This window comes from Zonotrichia albicollis, chromosome 13 (genome assembly GCF_047830755.1).
Source record: "Zonotrichia albicollis isolate bZonAlb1 chromosome 13, bZonAlb1.hap1, whole genome shotgun sequence".
NCBI classification, from domain to species: domain Eukaryota; kingdom Metazoa; phylum Chordata; class Aves; order Passeriformes; family Passerellidae; genus Zonotrichia; species Zonotrichia albicollis.
In genome coordinates this window covers 4803358-4829028 of record NC_133831.1, presented here as the reverse complement: position 1 = coordinate 4829028, position 25671 = coordinate 4803358, and the positions used below count along the sequence as shown (strand labels likewise).

General features: G+C 44.1%; 1 protein-coding gene across 1 annotated transcript in view; it reads left to right on the top strand.

The window, feature by feature from the left end:
* The window catches only part of CMIP (c-Maf inducing protein), a 130326-nt gene extending 106426 nt beyond the window's left edge, over window positions 1–23900 (top strand). The window contains exons 11-21 of the mRNA XM_074550810.1: window positions 6711–6776; window positions 7847–7873; window positions 8311–8359; window positions 9745–9852; window positions 12291–12407; window positions 13805–13945; window positions 14864–14911; window positions 15639–15785; window positions 17910–18015; window positions 19117–19187; window positions 22025–23900. Coding sequence (XP_074406911.1) covers window positions 6711–6776; window positions 7847–7873; window positions 8311–8359; window positions 9745–9852; window positions 12291–12407; window positions 13805–13945; window positions 14864–14911; window positions 15639–15785; window positions 17910–18015; window positions 19117–19187; window positions 22025–22078 — 934 coding nt within the window. The 3' untranslated portion in view covers window positions 22079–23900. The remainder of the gene's footprint in view (window positions 1–6710; window positions 6777–7846; window positions 7874–8310; window positions 8360–9744; window positions 9853–12290; window positions 12408–13804; window positions 13946–14863; window positions 14912–15638; window positions 15786–17909; window positions 18016–19116; window positions 19188–22024) is intronic.
* The last annotated feature ends 1771 nt before the right edge of the window (window positions 23901–25671 follow it).

The window sequence follows — 25671 nt, the reverse complement described above, 5'->3', positions numbered from 1 at the left end:
CCTGAATATCTTAAACAGGAATACAAAGGAAAATGTTCTTCAGGAAAAGCTTGGTTTTCTCTGGATGAATGAATGAAAAGGAATAACAGAAAAGGTGGACTGCAGAATGGGAGCTTGTAATAGAAGTGCAGTAAAACAACTTTGTTGACTTTGACAGCTAGCTCTGATACTGAGTTGCAGTATGTTTTGTGGCAAACTGTTAAACTTCTACATTAATTATTTTTAAACAGTGTAAGGCCTAATGAAGTAATAGTTGAACTTTCTAGAATCCAAGACATGGTTGAAATCTGGGCTCTGCTGTAAACCATGAGCATGTGCCTACACTGCAGACAATTGCACATCTGGGTGTACACTCCCAAGGAATAACATGAAGTCAAACTGCTGTGGTGGAGGATTTCGTGAAGGTTTTTGTCACACATTTTCATTTTTTTCCAAAATACATGGTAGAAATTTGCAGCATCACTCTTCCACTCACTACACAGCTGACTTTCAGTTACTTAAACACTCATTCAAAACTGAGGACAGGACAAGTGAATACCAGATACTGTTCCCATTAGATTCTTGAGCAGGAAGTTGCTTTGAAGGCTAATTATTTATATTTTTTTTCCCCCCGTGGCCTAGGTTCTTCTGCCTTTAAAAATGATTGCATTAAAAAAAGCACAGCATCTGAGTTTGCTTCATCTGGGGGCTTTTGAGTGTGCACTCACCCAGGTGCTCCATCAAACACGTCGTGTATTTATTCCTGTCCCCTTGACTCTCCCTGTTTTCCATAAACACTGAGCACTCTCCCAGTCCTGATGCTGGTTTGGATGCTGACTCACTAAGCATTGACGGTTTTGGTTTCATCATGCAGCTGACACACACTTATAAACAAATTCACAAATGGGCATGTTCTTCCTCACAGTCTCTCCACTTTTAAACATTGGATGTGCCAGCTCCCAATTCCCATTGAATTTGCTAAGCAATGAACTCGTTTCACTCCATACCTTAAAATAATCTATTTTTTGAGTGCATTTCCTGTCTTTTTAAAAATCAAGTTGTTCAACAGCAGCAGTGAAAATGGGATTGTGTTACTGTTAGAGGTGTTGTAGGTGTGGGGCAGCTTTGGGCCCTTCTTCTGCCTGTACAGCAGGGATTCTGAGAGGTGAAACCCAGAGGATGTGCACAGTGAGGGACCAGTGATAACACAAAACTGGTCCAACTCTCCTCAGAGTGCCCTGCCAGAGCCCACACCCTGCTTGGGAAATCACAGCCTGTGAGAATACAGGGCAGCTCCTAAGGCAGAGCTCTGGCTGTAGCTCCCCTCGTTGGAGTTCCCTTCCATTCCTGTTCATCCCCTGATTTTTTTGGGTGCCTGGAAGCAGCAATGCAGAATCTGCTTGCTCCTCATTCTGCCACTGGCTCACTGGGAGGTCTCAGATAAGTCACTTTTAGGTGCCTCATTTTCCTTATTTGTAAAATACAAGTAAAGATTTTCAATGTTGTTTTTTTTTAAATGCTGAAACCAGTGATGGAAAAGCATTTTAAAAGGACTTGTAGTTATTACCAAAAATAGAAGATAATGCTGTTGTGATGCTGATTACTTTCATGCTCTGACTCTTCCTGAACAAAGGGTTTCTGTTGCATGAAATACTATTACTGTACTTTGAAAATCTGAGAATATGAAGAAAGAGAGTTGCAGAACATGCCAGTAGGAAGAAAACATTAATTATAAAACAACTGCTATCCAGGAGCTGAACTCTCAGCGGGCTTTCAGTAAAATAATGTTCTTATTAGTAACAATGGTAAGCCAAACATAAATAAGTTGCTTAGCATTGAGTTTGATTGTTCTTTTAGGTGTCTGACTCAGTATCATCATCAAAACAGGAGAGTCACCAGCGATGATATCTTTTCTACATAATTAACTTAGGGCAGCAGGGAGTAATTTGTTTAAGCAAATTTTAATTATTGGAAGTCTAGCAAATAAGAATTCTCAACAGTAGCTTCAACAGAGGACATTTTATTGTTCACCTGACTCTTGCACAGTGCTTGCATTTTGGTGGAAACCCTCACTTCTAATATTGATGAAGATGTGATTTAACAATCACTGTAATGCTTCACTTTTTGCACAGAAAGCTGAAAGGGCAGTTTAGAAAGTTCGTCTGTGGGGCTCTTACAGCACCTAGAACATCTTTGACCTTTTTTCTGATGTAGTTGAGTAACAAAACACAACTGTTGCGCACTAAAGGAAAATAGAAAATCGTGATTTTGAAGATTCTGGCAGATGACCCAAAGTCTGGGCAGATTTTAAAGGAGACACAGTCTCTAGGGTAACATAGTGTTTTGGTCCTGCACTCAAAAGTGGATCAGACTTCTGTGCCAATATCCTGTAACTCATTCTAGACTCTGATAGTGTTACTGACACCAGCCAGTGCCTCCTCAGTGCTAGAAGTCTTGAACTGGTGTGTAGAAAATGCACTAAATTAACTGAAAAATTTCTGTTCATCATATTAAATTAGAGGCTTTGATGATGGCTCAGCATTGCCCAGCTCCTATTTGCATGTAAATGTTCCCATGCATTTGGAAATGTCTTGTACAGCCAGACATGTGCTTGAACAGGACAACCATGGTTAAAGAAAGTTGCAGAAGAAGGGGCTGTGTGTCCACTCCTTGGGCTGGAGAACTTTAAAGTTTTCTTTCACCTGAAGAATCCCACTGGGTACAGGGGATGGGGACACATTTAAACTGTCTGCAGTGAAATCTAGGTCAATTGGTTGTAGGAACAGACCCCTCTTGGGGAGCTCTGTTGGTGTTGTATCATAAACTGTTACCCTTTGTCTGTGTTGTTTTTTGTTTCCATGGCTGCCTCCAGTGGCAAGGGTCCATCCAGATGTCCAGACACTTGTACCCCTCTCTGGGGCCAGTGTCACAACCTGTTTTGGGCAACCTTGTGTTGCTGTTTCCTGATGCTTCCATGCCAGCTGTGAGCAGTGCAGCCCATTTCTGTTCTCAGCAGTCAGGGCAGAACCTTTCTAGGGTCTTTCAATGGTGCTGAGTTTTCTTCTTTTGAAAAAGCCAAACAAGCCCATCTCAAAAGAAGGCTGAGCATGAAAAGGCACCTCAGTGTTTTGCAGATGGCAGGTTTGTGCCTTGTATTGACAAGGGGTCTGATGAGGCTTTTTCTCAGCCTGCCCTGACACCCTGAGCTAAACCTGATGTTGTACAATTCAGGGAACTGAACCTAGAGCCAGGGAAAGAAGGGATCATGTCTAGGGTATGGTCATATTATCTGATAACAGAGGTTACCTTGTCAATCTGCTCAGTGTGGAGAACAAGCTGCTTCCAAGTAGTTGCTCTTGTCTCTTCACTACCCCCAAACCCCAAGGACTTGGGGCTTGCAGTGTCTCAGAGATGAGAGCCACAGCTTTCCAAACACGAGCACCCACTGGAGCTTCCCCTGGCTGCTCTGCATTCCCCAATAGGTCAGTGGCATGCTCTGAATATCCCAAGTGGATTATCCTGTGTCATGTTTATCGAGGTTGCCCCGGGCTGCTCGTGTGTTTTGGATTGTTTGTGCCGCACATGACGCGCGGGCAGGTTTTCATTTTGGTGAAAGGTGATCCCGGGCAAGGAAAATGTATTATGTTGGCAGGCCAGGAGCGATGATGGCCCAGAGGCAAAGCCACTGCAGTGGGGGATTATTTCATTAATATGGTTGTTGTGTGCCCTGGGCAGTGCCCTGGGACAGGGTCAGGGTGAGGGAGGCTGTGTGCAGTGGCAGGTGATGGCTCTGCTCTGTCACCTGGGCGCCCCCAGGTTGGGCTGCAGCCTGGCTGCTCACCTGGAGCTGCAAATCTGTAAAAATCAGAGCCAGGGAGCCATTCTCCCCCTTTTATCAGGCCAATCCTGGGATTTGAGCTGTGTGATGAGTGTTGAGCCCTGCGCCCTTGGGAGAGCTGGGAAGGGAGTTTGTCCCAGGCTGTCCCAGGATCTCCCTTCTCCTGGCCCAGCCTCTTTGTCTGGCTCATTGCAGTGGTTGTTCACTGCAGCCAGAACGAATCCATCTCCCTTTCTTTCCCTGCTTCAAACACTTGTCTTGTGTTGGAGCTTTGAATGGATTGAAAAAGAAAAAGGAAAAAAAAAGAAAAAGCAACTGTCTGAAATGAAAGAAGAGTGCAGATGAGATGAGCACAGACAGAAGGAAAATGTTTTTGAAAAGGGAATAGGTGGGAGGAGGAGAAACACTGTAGGCTTTTAATAAGTAGTTTAGTTTTATTCTTGTGCTGTGTTTGTTTCATGTTTCCTAGCTCACATTGAAGGGATTACAGGCTGTGCAGATTTTATGTTCAGGTCCCACTCATGCGACCAAATTTTATATATTTCAATAGGAGATGATTTCCTTCCTTCCTTTCTTTCTTCCTCCTCCTCCTGGGGAAGCAGACTGATTTCATTTCACTGCCCTGTCACAGACCTGCCCTGCTCCCCAGCTTTGAGAAAAGCCAGTGACACTGTCCCATTCTGTCTGCAGTTTCATTCCAAAACAATTTTTTTCTTACTCTTACTCCTTTGAAGCTCAGCCATGAAAAATTGATTGGTTCATATTATTAGTAATCACAGCTCTCCAGATTGCTCAAGAAGCAGCTTCAGTGGTGTAACACTTAGCCTGAGATGTCACAGGAGCTAAGCCTCAAAGTGGCTCTCAGCTGTTAACTTTCTGTTAGAAAAGATTTGTAGGTGCTGTATCTCATGTGATTTGAAGCACCTTTAACACCTCTGGATTTTCTAACTCAGCTTTTTGACTTCTGAGTCTCCCCTGCTCAAAAAAAATCTACTTTTAGCACAGTTTGTATCTACCAATAAAAATGTGTTGTTTTTAGAATAAAATCAGCTAGGAGTTTCTAAAGGGTGTGCATATTTAAATAACACAAAATGTCTGAACTGTGTTCTCACACCTGACAAACGTGGTGAGACCTGTGGCACTTCTCAGGGCTGCAGCTATAGAAAGGTGACATCAGCTCTCTCCTACAGAGACCTGGTGTTTTAACAAGAGACTTTGAGCTGAACCTGAACACAGGCCAGAATTCTGTGTCACCGACCCATTCAATGTGTCTGTAGGTCAGAAACAAAGAACAATCTTGTAGATTCATAGCTTTAATTAATCAAAGCTTTGTTGAAAGAACCCAGAAAACTCATCTTAGAGATGCTGTGTCAGACGTTTCCTTGCATTATTTCAGTTTATGTGACAAGCCCCATCCTCAGGTGTGTCATGATATTCACTTTACACTGACTAAATGGAAAAACAACCCCTGTAATGAAGTCCTGCTTCATGTCTTGCTGTTCTGAGACATTAAACAGAGTTGATCATCTTCCTTATTTGTTCAGTGGCTAAGCAGGTGAGGGACTTTTTGTCTCTGGAAAGAACCTGATGAATAGGGGATCACAAAGGGCTCTTGCTGCCACTGACTCACACTCACTTCAGGTTTGTGAGACACCCCTTGTCTCAGAGCTGGCCCTACTTTAGACCTGAGAACAGAATTTTTCAGGGAGGAGAAAATTAGGTTCAGTGGCTTCCAGCACAACTAGCATGGGCACGAGGTTTCTTTTTTGGATTACTGTAACTTCACATGTGCTCTTCTGGTTTTTAATGCACTAAACCACTTTCAGTGGTCCTCATGGGTTGGTTGCTTGCATGACATAGCACACATTTAACCTGAGCTCACGCTGCTCTTGGGCAAGTGATAACTGCTTCCCTGGTTGGTTTTTACATCATAATTCTCCGTTCAGGTAAAGCTTCTCTGCATGTTGCTTCTTAAGAGTACCTTGCTCATGCATTTAAATTTTCTTTTTTTTTTTTTGTGAACACATCTTTGTGGATTGTCCAACATCATGTGTGTTATTAGTTTATGGACATTTCTGGTTTATGTGGTTCAAAAGATGGATGAGACTTTTGGAAATGCATCCATCTTCAGTTTCTCTGAGCCAGAAGTTTCCCTTTGCAAAACTGCATTCTTTTGGAACAGTTCCTGTGCATATGTTGTCTGTCTGTAATGCTATCAGTAGATACTGTCCATTTGAGAACATTACACCTCGTTCCTTCCCAAAGACACACCACACTTTTGTGCCAAGTTTCCAGTAAGCTGCAGCCAATACTCTGGTTTTTAACACTGAAATCCCAAAGGTAGCAGCACTAAGAGGAGGTGGCAGGCTCTTCTGGGTTGTTTCTACAGATATCCCCAGGTGTTTCTGCCCTTGTGAGATTCACTTGTGTGTGTACTCATTGTTACCAATGGCACTGAGAGGCAGGGCCTGAGCTTTGTGTCAGAAATGGATTTGGGGCTTTCTTGGACTTATATCTTATAGCAAAGAAAATTTCCAGTTAAATGTAGAGGAGAGCTTTAAATAGCAGTGGCCTGGTAATTGCTCTACCAACTTAGATGAAAGTATTACTTAGTGATTAAATATCAACAGGTTTCATAAACAGCAAATGTCTTTAAGTTGATATAAAGAAGGCCTCTCTGGAGGTCACTGTAAATACCAGATTTATTGTGCCTCAATGGAGAATGTGCTGGAAATGGAAAGGGAAATGTCACTGTACATTTTGAGAGTGCTTCAGTAAACCAGAAAGGTTATTGGTGCCCACAGTAAAAAGCTTTTAACTCCTTGAACTAACTGTTGGCAAACCATACTTAAAACCTGGTGACGTTAACGTTAACAAAATGTTCATTTTGCAGGTCAGACTATGATGACTGGAGACCAGCCCTGGCCAGCTTGCTTCAGCCTATCCCATTTCCCAAGGAGTGAGTTTGCACTGTTTTAGTATTCACTGCCTTGTTCTTGTTACTGCTTTTTTGTGGTGAAATATGCGTCAAGTGAAAAGGGGTGGCAGCAGGAGCTTTGTGCCTCTAGCATTGATTTAGAAACTGAAGCTGATTTTGGCTGATGCAGAGGGATGTGAAGACCTCCCCACGTTCAGCTTCCTTCCCCATTTCTCTCAGATGATCCTGAACAGAAATCTGGTTAACTAGAGCCAGGCAGACAGGAAGGGAGGAAAGCTGGTGAGGAGGAGAGCAGAGTGAGAGATTCAGTGGGGGAGGAAGCTTCGCTGGCGTCACAGACTCCTGTCATTTGGATTTTGCATTCAATGAAGGAGCTGCCCTACAGATCAGCCCAGCTCCCCTGGTAACCTATTAATGAGCAGTGGTGTTTATAAAGTGCAGACCTCCATGGACAAAAATTACAACCTGTAATTGTACAATTTGCTGGCTTATCACATCCCCTGATGACCTGATGTCTTGAATCACAGAGGTCTAATCCTCCATGCCAGGTTACCTGGGCTACAGTGAGAGCTTGGAGATGGGTAACAGAGACATCATTACCTAAGTCTAACCTGAGTCTTGGGGGAGCTGTAAACCATACCATGATCCAAGGCACTTCACAAAATGGCCATTAATTGCTTTACTGATGTATGATGCTAATTAGCTGCGACCATAGCCTAATTGCCTTGCAATTAAGGAATACACCTGGCTCTTGGAGGTAGGCAAAACCCTGTAATTATATAATGGTACTGTAAGTCTTTTACTTTCTTCTGACCCAAAGCTCCCACTGATATTAGTCAGAGCCTTGTCTAAGACAGACTCAAGAAAAGCTACAAGTTTTGTTCCAAGTAATTTTCCCCTCTAGGTTAATGAAAGAGGCTTTATCTGATTTTTTGAAACTTTTTTTTTTGTCTTATTTGCTGCAGTTGCTTAGCAAGTCCTTTTATTATCTGGAAAGAACTGAAAAGTGCTTGTTTGGTTTTTTTGGGGTCTTTTTTTCCTCCCCTTCTCCTTTCTCTCAGATGCTCATACTCTTCTGTTTTCCATTTCAGGGCTCTTGCACATGAGAAATTCACAAAGTAAGTTTCTGGGGCTCCTTTGTTTTATTGAATAAATTCTTGTATTAGTCAATAATAGCAGTGATGCATTATTCAGTATTGTGTCTGTAATGGCTTTTATCTGTGAAGGGCTGTAGGCATGTTCTGTTAGCAATAAAAAGTTCTCTTTGTAATTTATTGTGCTAGCAGGAGCCCAAGGACTAAAGCCACTGGGTGCTGATAGGAGTTTGTCAGTGCACATCTCAGAAACATTTTCTAGGCTATTGTGAGCAGACCCTGTCCTTGGTAATAACTTTTAGGCATCATATTTCCTTTCTGTGGAAGGAGTTCAACTTGTTTCTCTCTAAATTGCATTAATATATATAATTTAGGTGTTGTTCAAGAGCAAAGTGATACTTGTGCAAATACTGCAACCAGCAACTGCTTATTCTTGTCCTTCTCACTCTTATTTTTTTCAGGGAGCTGAAATATGTGATTCAGAGATTTGCAGAGGACCCGAGGCAAGAAGTGAGTTTGTTGGCAGTTTACACAGAGCATTAGCTGGAGGGATTGCAACTGCACTTGTTCAGATCTCTCCTTAAGTAGCTTGTTCCAAAACACAGTGTGGTTTTACTCTGCCTAGGTCTCTGAGCAGTAGTGGCCTCTCAGGGTGGTTTATGTGTAAGGTTTATGTGTTGTCACCTCCTTGTCTGGCCTCATTTGATGTCCTTGTTCTAAACTGCAACCAGAAAGATTTTTCTGTGGGATTAATCAGAGCTTTTCATCTTCTGTACACAAAAAAAAGGAAGCAAAATCCATGGGTCAACACAGCTTACAAAAGAAGAGATTTTGTGTAGCTGTGTTTCAGCTCTGTTGTGTGCAAATGCCTGCAATTCTCATGAATTGGCAGCAGGAAGGGGGTGGGAGTGTTGCTGCAGCCTCGTGGTGCCTCAGAGCTGCACTCAGAGCCTGCTCAGCATCATCAGCTTTGGCTGAGTCACAGGGAACCTCTCATCCACGGTGATTCTTGATTTTGGCACGAAGGCAGGAAAGCTCCCTCAAACTGTGGGTGAAGCTGTATCATCACTGCCCAGGACTCCTCATCTCCATGGGTTTAGCTCTTTAGTTACCCTTGCCAGAAGAGACCTAGAATGGCACCAGGATTTCATCTGTCTCCAGAGTTCTGTGCCCAAAGGAAAGAATTTACCTCCCCCCACACCTCTCAAAAATTGAAATGGAACATCTGTTTCTTCAAGTGAAGGGGGGAAAAAAGAAAAGGAAAAAATAAAGCTTAATTATGACTTCTCTATTAAATTGTGGGACTAAATATAGTAATCTCTACAGTGGGCCAAATTTAGACTAATGGTTGCTCACTAGTGCCAGTTTTCCAGTGCAGCTTCCGTGCTCTGTATCCCTGTTGAGTTTTCCCTGTGGATTTCCTTCACCCTGACTCTGGTTGAATTTTATTAGAGCAGGAGTAACAAGAATTGTTAATTATTGGAATGAGCAAGGCATCAGCCACCACATTTGGTATGCAGATCACATCGGATGTATAGACACATGCTGGGAGGACAGGGGGAAAATGACAGAAGCTGGGAAATCTGTGGGGTTTTTCTGTTTGGATTTTTGGTGATGTTTTTTTCCAAGTGAAAGGAGCTGTTCTAGATTAGAGCCATTTTGTGTTTGATTTGTGTAAAGGGCCATGCAATAAGGGATGGTGCAGCTTCCCTCTTGGTTATACTGAAAAAATGGATTCTGAGAGGGGAAACTGGCCTGCAGCTCTGCAGATTGGAATATTAACCATGGGATTTCCAGCAGTCCCTGGTTCTGCAGTTCCTTTTGGCCCAGTGTGGGGGATGCTGGTGGTTATTGGCAGGAGCTGTAACCTTCCCAATGTGTTCATTTCTTGGCAGGTGCACTCGTGTTTGCTGAGTGTGAGGGCTGGCAAGGACGGCTGGTTCCAGCTCTACAGCCCTGGGGGAGTGGCCTGTGATGATGATGGAGAGCTCTTTGCCAGCATGGTAGGTGTCTGCAGCGATGGGAGTTTACAAACTTTGCAATAAGTAACTAATGTCTAGTCAGCAGTAACAGGATTTACTTGTTTTTGTCAAAAAATAAATTATCAAAACCACTATTTTGTTAACCGTGAGTGTTCCAGAAATTCCAGATCTTTCTGCCACCAAATCCATTGACCTCCCTTGCAGTTACAGTTTGGTTATTAGCACATTACAGTTCTCGTTTTGAACCGTGGCATGTTTTCTCACTGATAATGTAATACACAAACCATGCTTGTGCATGTGTATGTATTTCTGTACTTATAAATATCTGTCTGTATAAAAAACTCTCCCAGGGAACATGAAAAACTGGGAGACAGACTGTTCTGTACATCTACACCTATAGTTTACATTTGTAGGCTACCCTGGAATTTAAAACCAACAGTTACATTCGTTTAATCAAGGGATGGATGGATGGATAGATATAAAAAGGTGTTACCAGTGTCTCTACATTGTTGTGAAGAGGTGTAATTAGAAACCAGCATTCCATTTCCAGCAGTTATTTCTTTTGTAACTCTGCGAAAGGCTAGACAGAAAATAACAGGTTTTAATCAGTGATGTGATTTAAGCACATCACTGTCTTCCTGTGCAGCCTGGGTCAAGCCACTCTCTGTATGAATTCTCCATACACCAAGTAAGATGGAAATTATATTACTGCCTTTTCCTGGTAAGGGGGAAAACATTTGTTGAAGTTGGCTTTGTGAAGTGACTTTCTGCACTTTGTGCATCCCCCACATGCTGAACATTTTGGGACATACAGAACATCAGTGTCTGTCTATACCCTGAAATTCAGATGGATCAGTTACCTCTGAAACTGATAATGGAAGAAGAGTGTTTACAAAAGGTTTCACCCCTCTTCACTGTTCATCTGTCTTTTATCTTTGAAAAGAAAATTTCTTCAGAACTGTATCATTTCTCCTGAGAGCCATTCAGGATATTTATGAGCATCAGGAGATGGCGTGCATGAGAAAGCACAATGCTAACACACATTAATATGCAGCACTCTGTGCCCTTTGCAAGGATGTTGATAAATACTTAAAGAGCTGCTAACGACTAACCATAAAGCTGGAAAAACACCCTGTTCTGAGATGCACCTAATGTTACTTTACTGTCAGTGTCAGTATTTTCCATTTCTCAAGAAAACCTCTAAAAACACTTAATGAAAACTGCATGAAATGAAATCTCTTTTGGCTTGGAGGTTCACATTTTTAAAGGCCACCTGAGCTGATGGATGCTTAAGGAAAAAAAGATTTTCTGTTTTTCTAAAGAGCTTGCTGATAATGAAGCCATGATTCACATAGAATTGACCTCATCATGGCATGGTTGTGGTATTTTAGCAGTATTGAACATAGTGCAGGCAATGCCATGAGCCAGGGGGGCTACAGAATGCATTTACAAGGTTATTGTAGGGTAGTGCTGATGTTGAGTCCACATAATGGAGCTCTTCCTGCCTAGGCTGTTGGAATATGCAAATTCACATGTAGTGCTCTGCAGCAAATGGTGAATCAGCCATCTGGGTTATGAAATAAGACTTTCTTCTATGAGCCCAGCATTTAATCTCTAAGGGATTTTCATTGGAAATAATATGACCAACTTATTTTCTGAGAAGAGACATATTTGATTTGTACAAGTGGCTTTGCGTTTCCGCCATAGGCGTTACTATGTGATATCACACGGTGCTTTCTGGAGCTTTCAGAGAGTCTGCACAGCAGTTTTGTCAGCTCAAGGACTCGAAGGAGTGCCACTCAGGACATGTTCTCAGCAGTCCTTTCCTTTCAGGGAAAACCGAGCAAAAGAGAAAGCAGGATAAGAGCATGAAAACTCATGAAGTCATCTCTGACTTAGTGCTCAGGACTGCTGGATTTTCTTAAAGCAGCCCTTCCTTCCTTCCCCAGTCAGGTCCTGTTTGTCCTGAACAGGTGAATTGGTCTGTCAGCTGCCCTTTTCCAGGGCCAGCAGATTGCCAGCAGCCCTGCCTTTTACCTAGACACCCATCCCACAGAGCCCCTGCTCCCCAGCTGGCATTTCCAGAGAAACCCAAGCGCAAACAGATGGAGAGCAAAACCCCCGGTGCTTCCCCCGGGGCTGGGGTCATCGGGTTACTGGGAATGGGGGCAATTGCACAGCTGCTCTGATGGTTCTGGGCAGCCTCTGTCAGGCTGTCAGCTGGGCTCCTTTATGGAGTAAAACTTCCCACTCCCTCAGATCTCATGGACATCACCTTCTCTGAAAAGTCACTTCTATTCAGCAGCAAAGCTGTTGAGACTCTGCAACCCTGACTGTAAAGATTCCTTTAGGTTTATTGCAAATATTTAACACTTTTTGACTGCTTAACAATATTCCTTCCAGAGGTATATGTGTTTCTTAGGCCTACACCCCTAATTTTACCTCTGTTTCTTGCATAGGTTCATATTTTAATGGGATCCTGTTATAAAACAAAGAAATTCCTGCTTTCACTGGCTGAAAATAAATTGGGACCTTGCATGCTGCTGGCTTTGAGGGGTAACCAGACGATGGTAGAGGTAAGCCCTAAAAATGTGTGGTCATGAGCAGTGTTCAAGTTCCCAGTGCCTTTGCCAGAACTGGCTCTAGCAGGGGTCAGGTTTGTGTTTTGTCAAACACCAATGGCTGGTTGTTGTTCTCTGAATTAAGGGGAACAGAATATTGTTGTTCTGTAGATATGAGTGTGAATTAAATGGAAGGTGGGTGCATGAATTTTTGGAGAAAGAAGTTGTTTGCTGTAATGCAGCTGCAGAGGTTAGGATGGGAAATAAATGGCCATGGTGCTGTAGGCTGTGGTGAGAGATCACAATTCACAACCACAAGGCTTTTCCATGATGAAATGCCTGATTCTTGTCTTGCCACCTGCAAAATGAGCAGTGCACAGGAAGTCCCTTTATAAAACCTTATTTGCTTGCATTAATACACCTTTTTTATGCTTATGATTTGTTGTTTTTGTTGTGCTAATAGTTTATATATATATTTCTGGGCTTCATAAGAGGAGTTTCTTGATAAATGTCATTATCAGCAGAAAGAGAGTGGATAAATAGATGGAAAGAGTTAGTTTTTCATTGACTTAGATTTTTGCATGCTAATTTAATCCAGTAAATAAAGGAGCATGCTGCATGCATTTGAATATAATGTTGCTGGATTTTTTTTTTCTTCATTAAAAATAATTGAAATTGTGGAGGGAATAAAAGCTTTGCATTTTAATTGCAATGGCATGATACTTAGCTGAAAAGGAAAAGCAGTGTGGAGAGACAGCTTGTGTCCTAAATCTTGTGACCCACTGGGCTCATCCCTTGTGATCTGCCTTGGTCCTGGCAGTCTCTAGCCCAGGGTGAGCTGGGGGTGTTCCCAGTGAGGTGGGGATGTCCTGGCCACAGCAGAGAGCTCCCAGCAGCTTCTCTTGGAGCCTCTGTGCCCTTCACCCATCCTACCTCGTGGGCTGGGTGCAACTCACACGTGTTCTGCTTGCACAGAAACCCCAGCACTTAGGGATGGAAAATCCCTAAGGTTGGTGTGCAGTGTCCCAGCTCTGCCAATGCCCAGCCCAGCCCCTGGACCTGGGAAATGCTGGATGGATTGTACCTGTTCTGGAGAGGGCTGTGGCATGGAGCCATCTCACAGCTCTGAGGCAAATAATTGCATGTCTCAGAAGGAATGAGCACTAATGGGGAGCAGGATAGACAGGCTGGCTTTTGGAGGTTACACTTCATTCTTTACAAATAAAAAATTAATTTTGTGTGTTAGAAGTGGCACAAATATTGCTATGATATCCTCACATCTAACCTCCTTATTGCATGCTCTGAAAACTTAGCCAGGAATTTAAACTGCCATGCCCAGTGTAATTGGGATATTTGAAAGAAATTGAATGAAAGCCCCTGCACTGACCACTCTCCTTTTGTTCTGCTGCTAGATTTTGTGTTTGATGCTGGAATACAACATCATTGACAATAATGACACCCAGCTCCAGATCATCTCCACCCTGGAAAGCACAGACGTGGGAAAGAGAATGTATGAACAGCTGTGTGAGAGGCAGAGGGAGTTAAAGGAGCTGGTATGTCACCCTGCACACATTGCCATAGCACACTGGGCTCTGTGCTCTCCACAAATGGAGGTACAAAAGAAAGACAAGCAGGGTGTGAAATTCCCAGTTAACAACAGGATGGGAGCAGTCCCCAGAGGGTTTCACTGTGAATATATATACTGTGTGATATTTACTGACGTGACTAATCCCATACTATGTTTATGAATGATATCCAATAACCTGCTTAGGATCCCTGTGAAGGAATAAAGGTGAAACCCTGCTGTCTCAAGATCTTACAAGTCAGCTTGTCAAATTCTGCCACCTTTTGACATATGAGTAGCAAATGGTTCTGGTGCTGGCCAGCATTTCTGAATGCTCTGGCATTCACAGCATTTCACTGAGATGGTCTTTAGGTCTAGTTCTCAGAGCTAGAGCCCACAGAAAAAGATTCTTCCTGGTTTTAAAGAGAGGCCCTACAGATTTAAAATGGGCCTGCTCGCATGAGCACTTTTTCACCTAGGCAAACATACCCACAAACTTCCTCTTCCCTCTTGCACATTTATATTTGTCTTTAACCCCTTCTCCCAGCCTGAAAAGTAGATGCTTTTTTTTGAAGTCAAGCAAATTATTTTATCAGCTGGGCCATCTTAAACCCTTTGCTCACTTTGCCCTGCATTTTAAAGCTGTTTCCTTTAAAGTGAAAGTAGCCAAATGCTGGCAGGCTGAAGCAGACAAAGGGCATGAAGACCCACTCAGCTGTGGTTAGGGGATGTCCCCAGGGACACAAGAGGCTCGCTCTGGGCAGGGGAAGCAGGGATGAGGTGGAAGGGCTGGCAGGATGCTTTGAAATGGGAGCAGGGTTAGCATTAGTGAGGAGCTTGCTGTACTTCAGTGAGTCTGAAATGCAGAATGGCAGCTTGTTTGACCAAAATATCTTCTCTTTTACAGCAAAGAAAAGGTGGCCCCACAAGGTTAACACTGCCATCCAAGTCCACAGTAAGTTAATCATGTCAATAGAAAAACACCTTTGTCTTTCCATATTTAAACACTTGATTTATGTTTGCCATGTGGCACAGTGGTTTTGGGCAGTTAGTGGGGAGCCATTGCACTTGCTCTGTCAACACAACTGGAGTTTACACAGCTAGGGCACATTTCTGCTCTTGGGTCTGTGCAGCAGTTTCCAGCACCAGCAGCAGGCTGTCGCATTTATAGTGCTGCTCAGATTTGGAATGGCAGCTCTGGGGACAGAGTTTTGCATTACAAAGGCAAACTTCTCAATGTCCAGTTCTGGCTTTTAGTCATGGAAGTCTCAAAGAGACCCAGCACTATTGCATTTAAGCCTGGTGCAAACCCAGACTAACTTCACTGAGGCCAGGTAATGGTTCTGAGCACGGGTGGGACCTGGACCTCGTGGTTAAACCTTCATGATGTTTAAAAACCCATCTTCAGCATTTGCTCTGACACTGAGGCCTTTGTGTCTCACAAGGATACACACGCAAAGGACATTTTTGTCCTAATGTTTGGACAGATTTTTCCCAGGGTGTGTGAAGCAACGCTGCCACAAGAGCCCAGCTGCTTGCCAAACAAACAGAAACTGCTCTGTGTGGTTCTCTGTTACTGTAAACAAGTGGAGCAGTTGTGCAACTCGCTCTGGTTACCGGTATCGGTGACACTTCAGGCTGGGCACCCACAGCCTCCCTCACCAATCCCTGTCCTCTTCCAGGACGCAGACCTGGCCCGCCTGCTGAGCTCGGGCTCTTTTGGCAATCTGGAAAACCTCAGCCTGGCCTTCACCAATGTGACAAGTGCTTGTGCTGAGCACCTCATCAAACTGCCTTCGCTCAAGCAGCTGAACCTGTGGTCAACTCAGGTGAGTGCTCTGCAGCTGAGGCTCAGGGCAGGAACCAGTGCTGACTAATTCTGAAATTCCACACTACGTCAGCACAAGAAGAGTGTGTGTAGAGGCTTGCTTAGATGACTTTGTCCTCCTGCTATTTTTACAGGGCCTTCCTGTGGTTTAGCTCATCTTGGCAGCTGATTTTTTTTTTCTCTTCACCACTTTTTTTCCTCAGATTTTTAATTTTTGCTTTATTTTTAATTATAAATTGTTGCTGCTGTCTTGGGTTCCAGTGGAACAAATGGAATGTCCATTGGAACAAAATGGAATGTTCCATTTTGGCATGGTTGCTACTGTGTGCTGAGTAGAACCTGTGCCACTGTTCATGTGGGAAATGCTTCTGCTTTCACCCAGTTAGGATGAAAAAATGATGCTGCAGCTCACATGGTCAAGCAAAGCACAGTCTGCAGTTTAGGCAGTGAATTGCTTGAAAGCTGATCAACCCAATAGCAACCAAAAGAAACTCAGATAATGAATAAGTAGAAGGAAATTATAATGAGAATGTGATTATTTTCTAAGCAAAAAAACCCCAAGTTAACTGAACAAATTACTCAGCTGTTGACTGAAGGAACTTCTAAAATTAATTTTTTTCTTCTATGTTTCCCTGCTGGTTTTGCTCTCTGAGGTTCTCCACTGAATAGGTTTTCCCCATTTTCTGTTAGCACCTATTTATAGTGCTCACTGAAAATGCAATTATTGTCAGTGCAACCACAGAAAGCAGCATTTTTTTACTGAAATGTCATGTAAATATTTTGTTTTGTTTTCTTAACTACTTTGTATCCCAGAAATATCCCTTTTCTTTTTTTATGGGGAATATGAAGTAGAAACTGATTGCTTGCTTGTTTTAACTGTTTGTATGTCCTCCAGATTTGTCTTAACAATGTAACTTTTCCATCTGAGAAATTTTGATGCTTTTTGTTCAGAATTAGTTTGATTTTACTGAACAAAGAGCCTGCTTTTTGTGAAGGTTTTTTTTTATTAAAAAGGAAAAGAAAAGGGTTTAGATTCCATTTTATTTTGCGATATCCTGGTTTCCATTAATCTAGAAACAGCAGAAACCAAGTGGGTCAATAGAACAATTACCAATCAATAGTGCATTGTTCTTGAGACCAAAATAGCTAATTAATACCACTTGCACTGTGCTTTTTTTTGTGTGATGTGGTTGGGAACTGGCTGAGGCTGCCATAACCATCGTGTATAGCCTGGGTGGGAGCCCACTTATACAAAGTCCAGGCTTCAAAGGCACCAGTCTAATTAAGAGATGGCCTGTGGTTAAGTGCACACAAGTCACTGCATTTCTCTGTTCCCTGCCTGTGAGACAGAGATCACAGAATCACATAATGGGAATAATGAGGTTGGAAAAGACCTCTAAGATCATCAAGCCCAACCTATGCTTTAACACCTCAGACTCTAGCACCAAGTGTCATGTCCAGGCTTTTTTAAACACATCCAGAGATGGTGATTCTACCACCTCCCTGGGAAGAGCATTCCAGGACTTTATTATTCTTTTGGTGAAAAATTTCTTCCTAATATCCAACCTATACCTTCCCTGACATAGCTGGAGACTGTGTCCTCTGGTTCTGTCAGGGACTGACCCCACCTGTCTGCAACGTCCCTTCAGGAAGGTGTGGAGAGCAATAAGGTCACCTTTAAGCCTCCTCTACTCCAGGCTAAACAGCCCCAGCTCCTTCAAACGTTCCTCACAGGGCTTGTGTTCCAAGCCCCTCACCAGCCTTGTTGTAGATAAAACTCTTTGCTTTCTCTGCTGTCATTGGCGATGGCAGTGAGCGATGGAGGGCTTGGCCAAGCTCCATTTCCACAGCCCTGTTTGCACTGAGGTTCTTGCAGAGGGGTGGGTGCCTCAGTTCATGCCTGACCCAGCTGTGTTTGTGCCCCAGTTCATGCCTGACCCAGCTGTGTCTGTACCCCAGTTCATGTCTGACCCAGCTGTGTTTGTGCCCCAGTTCATGCCTGACCCAGCTGTGTTTGTGCCCCAGTTCATGTCTGACCCAGCTGTGTTTGTGCCCCAGTTCATGCCTGACCCAGCTGTGTCTGTACCCCAGTTCATGTCTGACCCAGCTGTGTTTGTGCCCCCAGTTCGGCGACGCGGGGCTGCGGCTCCTGTCCGAGCACCTCACCATGCTGCAAGTGCTCAACCTGTGTGAGACCCCCGTGACGGACGCTGGGCTGCTGGCACTGAGCTGTGAGTGACAAACAGGGGCTCTGTGGGACACTTGGGTAGCTTCTGAGGAGCTCATGTGGGTTTGGGCAGGGAGTGGATCTCTCAGTGCTACAGCGCTGCTTCTGCAGGGGTTTAGGACAGGCTGTGGCTGTGTTTGGGTTTGGTCTCCCCTCCTCACTGCCCAGTCCTGCAGCTGTCCAGCTGTGGGATGGTGACCTGAGCCTGATGGCACTGGGTGGCCTCGTGTGGGCTTCGTCCTCCTGAGCTACTCTAGAACCTCTAGATACTCTAAAACTTGGCTCTGGCTTCACTGATGGCTCCTGTCCCCATCTCACATGGTCACCTGTTGCCCAGGGAATTTCCAGATTTCTTCCTATGGGTATCCCCTGTGGGTGGGACCTGCCTTTGTTCTGCAGGAGGTGAAGATTGCAAAGCCACCTGGCAGCTTCTCTGTGCAACAGGTTCCCTACTCCTCCTGGCACTTTTTGTTCCTTTGTTTTTGGGGAAGTGAAACTCTGCCTGTTCTTGGTTTAAACAAGGCAAGGCAGAGTGAGGCATGCAGGATTCCCTGAGCACTGAGAGGAGCTCAGTGTGCTGGAGTGAACCTCCCTCCTGCTCCCAGCAGTGCATTACAAACCTCTCTGCTGGGTTTGGAGGGCTGCTTTAACAGGCTTGATCCTATGCAGACGTGCCAGACAGGCCAGTAGTTATGGCTCATCTTAGGAAACTATTCTGCTAAGTACTGGAGCCTAAAATGGGAATGGGGGGAGGAGAGGGAGGACTGCCAGATCAGCATGGCCCCTGTGAGCACCACGCAGAGCACTGAGAACGGGCACTACTCAGAATAATGTGCAGGAAACAGATTATGAGAAGTTGACTGAACTCCTTTGAAGTCAGCAGTCTTAAGCGTATGCTTAATGGCCCTTCCTAAATAGGGACTTTTTCCTGGATGAGGGCCCAAACAGCTGTTTATCCATTTGTATTTCTATATTTTATGCTATTCAGCTTTTTCCTGGGAGTGCTGCACATAGTCATGTCTTGTTTATGCTTTGGCCTACTGCAAGCATGATATTTTAAGAAAATGCAGCATGATCATAAATATATGTGTGTTTTCTGTTTCAGCCATGAAGAGCCTGTGTAGTTTAAATATGAACAGCACCAAACTTTCAGCGGATACCTATGAAGATCTCAAGGTATTTGTGAATTGCACCTCTAAAGATGAGAAGGGTCTGTAGCAGGAGATGTAGGGAGAAGTGACCCTGTGGCATGGGTAGCATGAAAGTTATCTGAAGAGGGTGAAGTGGGTTATTTTGTGGATATAATGGATAATGAAAGCAGCATTGTGAGGTTGCTGGTTTCAATGGACCCAGGAAACATTTAATATACTGAATGGAGAAGTATGAGATAGAATCAGCAGCTCAATCTTTTCGCCCATGCTATCAACAGTAAAGGCTTTATCAGTAAAAGTTTCATAAATTGATTGTTTCTGATGAGGATACAGAGACGGGTGCAATCTAGTGCACACCATATCCTGTACTATTAACAGGACCAAAAGTAACTTGGGTGAACAGTATTGTCAAGCTTTGATTTGGAAAGCAAAGTGAGAACTGAAAGCATCAAGGAAGATGCAAATTTATCTTGACACCTCTAGGACTGGAAATGGGCTCTGAGCAGAAATGTCTGCACAGATGCCCAGTTCTGAAATTTGACATGTAATGTCTGGTTTTACTGTGAGTTTATAACCACTTAGGCAAAGTGGTGTAAAGAACCAGGATGTAGTCCCGGGTGGTTTCAAAGCTGAAATGTGTTGGCTTTCATGACTTCACGTGGACTTTGCTTTCATTCTGATGGTGTGTGAGCTGCATCTCCCAAAATCTTTCCTTAGAGACCCAAGGACTCAAGATGAAACTTGACATTTGCTTGTCTTAGATGTTGAAACAGATTGGGCCACGTTTACTTAAAAGGTCACAACCTTGGGTTGAGTTTGGAACTTGAAGCAAGTCCTATAACTGCTCTGCTTTCAAAATTCACTGCAAACATCTATCTTTGGTTCTGGCTGTGGAGCCAGGGCTCCCCCAGGGACTCAGCTGCAATGCTGCTTGCATGGAGTTTTCAAGATCAAGTTTTTAAAACTTGTGTACAATTGTACATGCAAAGAAGTCCTTGGAATTAACAGCTGGCTTGCAGATGGGTTCACACAATGGAGCTTGTATCAGGCCTCAAGCATTTACAAACAATCAAGGTCAATGCTGTATTTGGCCCAGGGCTCTGAAATTGCATCCATGAAAGGCTCCCCTGGTCCCACCCCTGCTTCTGAGCCCCTTTGCCACTCACTTCTTACTGAAACTCACATTTTCCTAACTGGTTCCCTCTGCTCTGGTATGGCATTAATAGTCCTTAGCAGCCACAAAAGAAAGTGACTTGCCAGGGCAAACAGCAAAATTGCCTGTGAGCAAAGTCCTGATGATTGCAGAGAATTCAGAAAGCTGAGAAAACAGGCAGGCATCACTTCTTCCCCTTTCACCTCTTTCATTGAAATTTATCTTGGTGGCCATTATTTTAGGTCTTTGTGTGTGTTCAAAGGTTATAGTTTCTCTCCCTGGGGCACATGGCTGTAGGTTTGTTAAGAGCAGCTCAGACTTCAAAGAACCTATTTTTGATACAGATCTTTCCTTCTTCTCACGTTGGTCTGCCAGAGCATTTGGGGCACAAGCCAGCGATGACATTTCCTCTCAGCTCCATCCCCCAGCCCACTAAACACGCTTGCACACACACAGACACCCACATATGTACCAGGCAGGCTGAACCAGACAATAAATAAACACCCACTACTGAAGTCATTATTGCCTAACTGAAAAATTATTTGCTGGCAGTGTCTGTAGGATTATGAATAGCTCTTATCAAAATACGCGCGCACATAAATCAAGGAGTGAGGTAATAATGACTCCTAGAAACTTCCAAGTCCTCAATTATGCCCTGGCCTAATTAAATGTGTTTATTTGTTTTGAGAGAATTAGCCATGCAGTTATGGTCAGGGAATATGGAAAGGGGATCAGTGAGTAGGAACAAACAACTGATCCCTGTCTGCCTCATGTGGGGTGATCCAGGAATTATATGGCCAAAAGCAGTGGAGTTGTGGAAGGGAGACCACAAAGACACCAAAAGTTGCTAATGTTCCCTGAGTGGTGTTAGTACATGGAGGGTAAAATCAGCAGTGTGGAGGCTGAAGGAAGAACTTGTCTCTCTCTGCTGCAGTTTGAGTGCAGCAAACTTTCATGGCGAAAGTTGGACAGACATGTTTTGCTAAGCATTTGCATTAAAAAATGAAGATGGAGGTCTGATCTGGACCTGGTGGCTGGTGCAGGGGTTTTAGATCAGGTGGGACTTCGTTCCATGCGTCTGTAAGGCTGGGCATCCTGTTCCTTTGCCACACCCACATCCAGCTCACTGCTGAGCTCAGCACTGGGCCCAGGGTGTCACGCCTCTTTCTGCAGTTGGTGGTTGACAGATCAACCCTCCCAGTTTGCTGGGAGGTGCTTTGTCCCTTTAGCCCTCCTCCAGATTTGGATATGACGTCTGAATTGAGTACCTTCAGGGATTGTTTCCACACAGGAGCTCCCAGGGCAGGGAGCTGTGTCTGCCCTTTACCTCTCCTGGGCTGCCTGTCATCCTCACCAGCAGTGGGGCTCTGCTTTCCTAGCCAAGAGGAGGAGGTGCTTTCATCCTCTTTTGGGAGCCCACATTGAAAACACAAGTACAATATTCAGAGCTGCACAGGTCCCAGGCTTGCTGTCACACAAAAAGCCACAGGACACGAGGTTTTTCACAATCATCACCAACAACAGTGAGGCAAGGTGCTCTCCTTCCCCAGGAAGTTCCTTCTGCCCTCCCTTCTCTATTCCTCCTCCAGATTTGGATACCACTGCTCTGTTGGATAAGCACAGGGAATGATCCCACACAAGAGATTTGACAGGAACTGTTTACCTGAGGCCTGAACTCGTTGTTAATTCTGACCTTTCCTCCCTCACAGGCTAAACTCCCCAACCTAAAGGAGGTGGACGTCCGCTACACCGAAGCCTGGTGAACTCTCCCTGCCTCCCACTCTTCTCTTTTGCTTCTTGTGAGAAGGAAGAGATTTTTAAAACAGACAGATTAAAACAAACCTGAAAATAACTTTTGGCCAATTCCTGTAGAGCAGTGAGTCTGGGGACTTGGTGGCAGGAGTTGTGGTTGTGGGGTAGCAGAGTGGAGTTGTGTGTTTTGGGAGGATGGGGCAAGCCTGGACCCCACTGGATTCTTTCAGCTTTGTGATTTCAGAATCAACATAATTTAAATTGAAAAGGAAGGAAACAAACAAACAAAAAAAAGAACTTTGTAGCAGCAAGAGGATTATAAAGAGGAAAAAAACACCTTTGTGGATTTTATTTGCCTTTGTGTTTATGCCGTGTGGAGAAAAAAATATATTCCTTTGTCCTTACTTACCTGGGTTTCCTTGGCTGGCACCCAGCCAGCCAGAACTCCTGTTTCACCAGTTTTGCTCCAGAAAATCAAACTTCAAAAATCTCAAGAGAAGAAAACCAAAACCAATATGATTTTCACCTCCCCTCATGTCCTTGCAGTTGTTATGCAAAGTAATTTTGTTGTACATAAGATTTACATAATGCACCTATTTAAGAAAATGGTTCACAAATAACAGGTCTGGGACCTGTCTTTTATTTATGAATTGTTAATTCTTTTACCCTTTTTTTGCGTATAGTACTGTATAAACTAGTTTGCTGTCTTGTTGTTATTATTATTTTTTTTTAAGGAAATGTCCTCCTTGAAGAATTGCCTTTTAGTAATGCAAACTGTATTATACTCCCTCTTTGTCAACATTCATCGCGTTGTCTTTTTGATTTCAAAATGCCTCAAATGTTATCAAATAGGAAGGAAAATCTTTATCAAGGGGGGTGTGGTTGTTGGGGAAGGGGGTGCAGGGATTAATAAAAGTCACAATTCCTTCCAAAGTCTGAAAATTTTCTTTAGTCTTTTAAGCCATGCCAGGTTTAAACACGGGAGATGGGGACAAGGCGTTTCTTTTGCCAATGGGGTGTTTGCAAACTGTAGATTTTACAAGTGGCCTCCGTTGTTTTCTGTTTACGTCCGATATTTCAAAATGAGGAAAAAAAGCTCTCCCTCCACTTTGTGCATCAGCTTTTTCTGGTTTGTTTTTTTTTTCCCCCTCCCCTCATTCCCTCCCCTGTCCTGTGCCCCCCTCCCTGCCCTGTTCTGTGCACGCATTGTTCTGCATGTTCCTCTGGGGAGACTGAGGAAATCGCGGTGTTGCTGATCCGATAGCTCTGACCTGTCTGTAAATGTGACTGCTACATTTTTCAAATTCCACAGTTGCTTAGAAGATGATTTTTTAAAAATTGTGGTTTCTTTTATAACTATGCTGTTGACTTTTTTTTTCATAATGAGCCTTCATTGTACAGAGCTGCTTATTTTAAAAAAATCAAACAAAAACAAAACAAAAAAGTTTTTTCCTCTGTTTAACACTTTTATTTTATTCTTCAGCACCTCAAGGTTTCACATACAGCCAATGTAATTTTTTATATAAATATATATATATATTTAATCTTATTCAATGGAAAGCCAAGCTTTTTTGTTCAGGTTTTTTTGTTGTTTTCTTTTTTTTAAGTTTGTTGCTATGTAGACAACCCCATCCCAAATGATGTTGTTTTTCTCTTTTTTTTTCTTTTTTTTTAAAATAATGAAACAGAAATTGAGTCTTAACTCATGTAGTGTGTCAGGTTTTTTTCCCCCCTTCAAATCCCAAACTGTATGAAGTCTGGGAAGGAAGAAGAAGAAGAAGAAAAAAAAAAAAAGAAGAAAAAATATGCCAACATTTTCCTTAGCACTGTTGCTTTTACCAATGGTTTACTACTACTGTTCTGTAGCTGTGTACAAAGAGATGTGAAATAATTTCAGGCAAAAATAAACTGTAAGTGAATATCTTTTAGCTGCGTGCTTTGTGTTTTCTTGGAAGGAGCCTTTGGCTGGCCGGTGCTGTGGGGATGCTCTGGGAGGTGCAGGCTCCAGAGCAGGGGACCCGCAGGCAGCCAGGGTGTTTGCCACCCCTCCCCAGGCTCCAGGAACCACCATGGAGAAGGAGGAGAACAGCTGAGCTCTGTATGTCCTGTTTTGCATCCCTCCCCAAGCCTGTTTTGTGCACTGTCCCCAGTCCTTGGAAGGCTTAAGGGGTCCTTGCAGTGGCCATCAAAAGAGCTGCACTGGTGTGGGGAGTTCTTGCACTGTCGCGTGATGTAGGCAATGAGGGAAGCACTGGGGCATCTCCAGGCTCGAGAGGGGTTTTTGTACATTAAGGTGTGTTTTAGGGCTGCCTCCAAAAGCAGGGATGTGCTGTGTTTGTGTTCTCCTGCTGTCCTGGGTGAAGCCCTGCAGGGTGTGGGCTGGATGCCAGCAGGAGACCCAGCTGGAGCTCCACATCTCTGCCTCCATTGTCTGCACAGCTACTGAGCTTCAGCTTTCAAACAAATGGGCCCCACTTGAAACCAATTCCTGCAGGTGTTCTGAGAGCTGCCCTTATCACCTGTGTTACCTGGCTCCTGTACTCACTTTTATCTGTATTTCTGTTCTGTTCCACAAAAGAGACTTCAGGACATGGAGAAACACAAGGGTTTGTACCATGCTTCCAGCCAAGCTAAGAAGTGCTCACAGGATGGCCCTTGATAAAGAGAATAACCTGCCTTATTTGTTTTTCCTTCACTGAAATCAGACAGCTGTATCTGAGTCTTTTGGGCTTTTTGGGTGTTTCCCCATGAGCAGGCACCACTGCATGTGGGCTGTCCTGCCCTGGCAACAGCAAGGACTTCACAAAACCTTTCTGGACCCAGAAGAGCCAGAAATATTCCTGGGATGTTGTGTGAGGGACTGAAAAACGGCCCAAGGAAGGAGATATTTTAGGCCTTGGTGAGATGAAGGCAAATGTTAGATGCAGCTTCTCTTCCTGCTGTGGACAGTGACCCATCCCTGAGCTCCCCAGGCTCTGCCTTTGGGGGAAGTGGTGACAATGTTTGGGTTCTGCAGCCTCACCTGGACTATCAGCCCTGGAGAAGCCACAGAGCTTTGCTGAGATGCTACGTGGGTGACCTGGAGTGAGCAGGGAATGGGAGTGTGTGAGATCCCCCTTCAGCACCTGCCCTGCTCCTGCTTTCTGCTCAGCCTGCAAGAAACTCCTCCTTTGTGCTTCCTCCCTGCTCCTGACCCCTGAAACAGCAGGATCTCCCCCTGCCATGGCAGCAGGCTGAACAAAGTGAGATTGGAGGTGGTGAGAGTGGAGTTAAGTGAAATGGGGCTTGGCTGGAGTCACCGCTGTGCCAGGGCAGCTGCCCAGGGTCTCAGGCCTGTGGCAGTGACAGAGCAGCCTGGTGAGGCTCTCCCAGGATTGTGTCTGAGTGAGGCTTCTCTGTTGGCTACAGAAGGTGAGGATTAGACGTGCTGTAATAGAGATGCTGTGTCAGAGCTTGCACTCTGCATTTCCTGAGCTTTTTGCAGCAGAGCACTGGGCCTCGTGGCTGGCTGCTGGTTTCCCTGGATAATGATGCTTTTCTGCTTGTGCCCAGCTGCTGTTTGCTGATAATGGAGCTGTTCAGAAGCTGCCTGGTTCCATCTGGG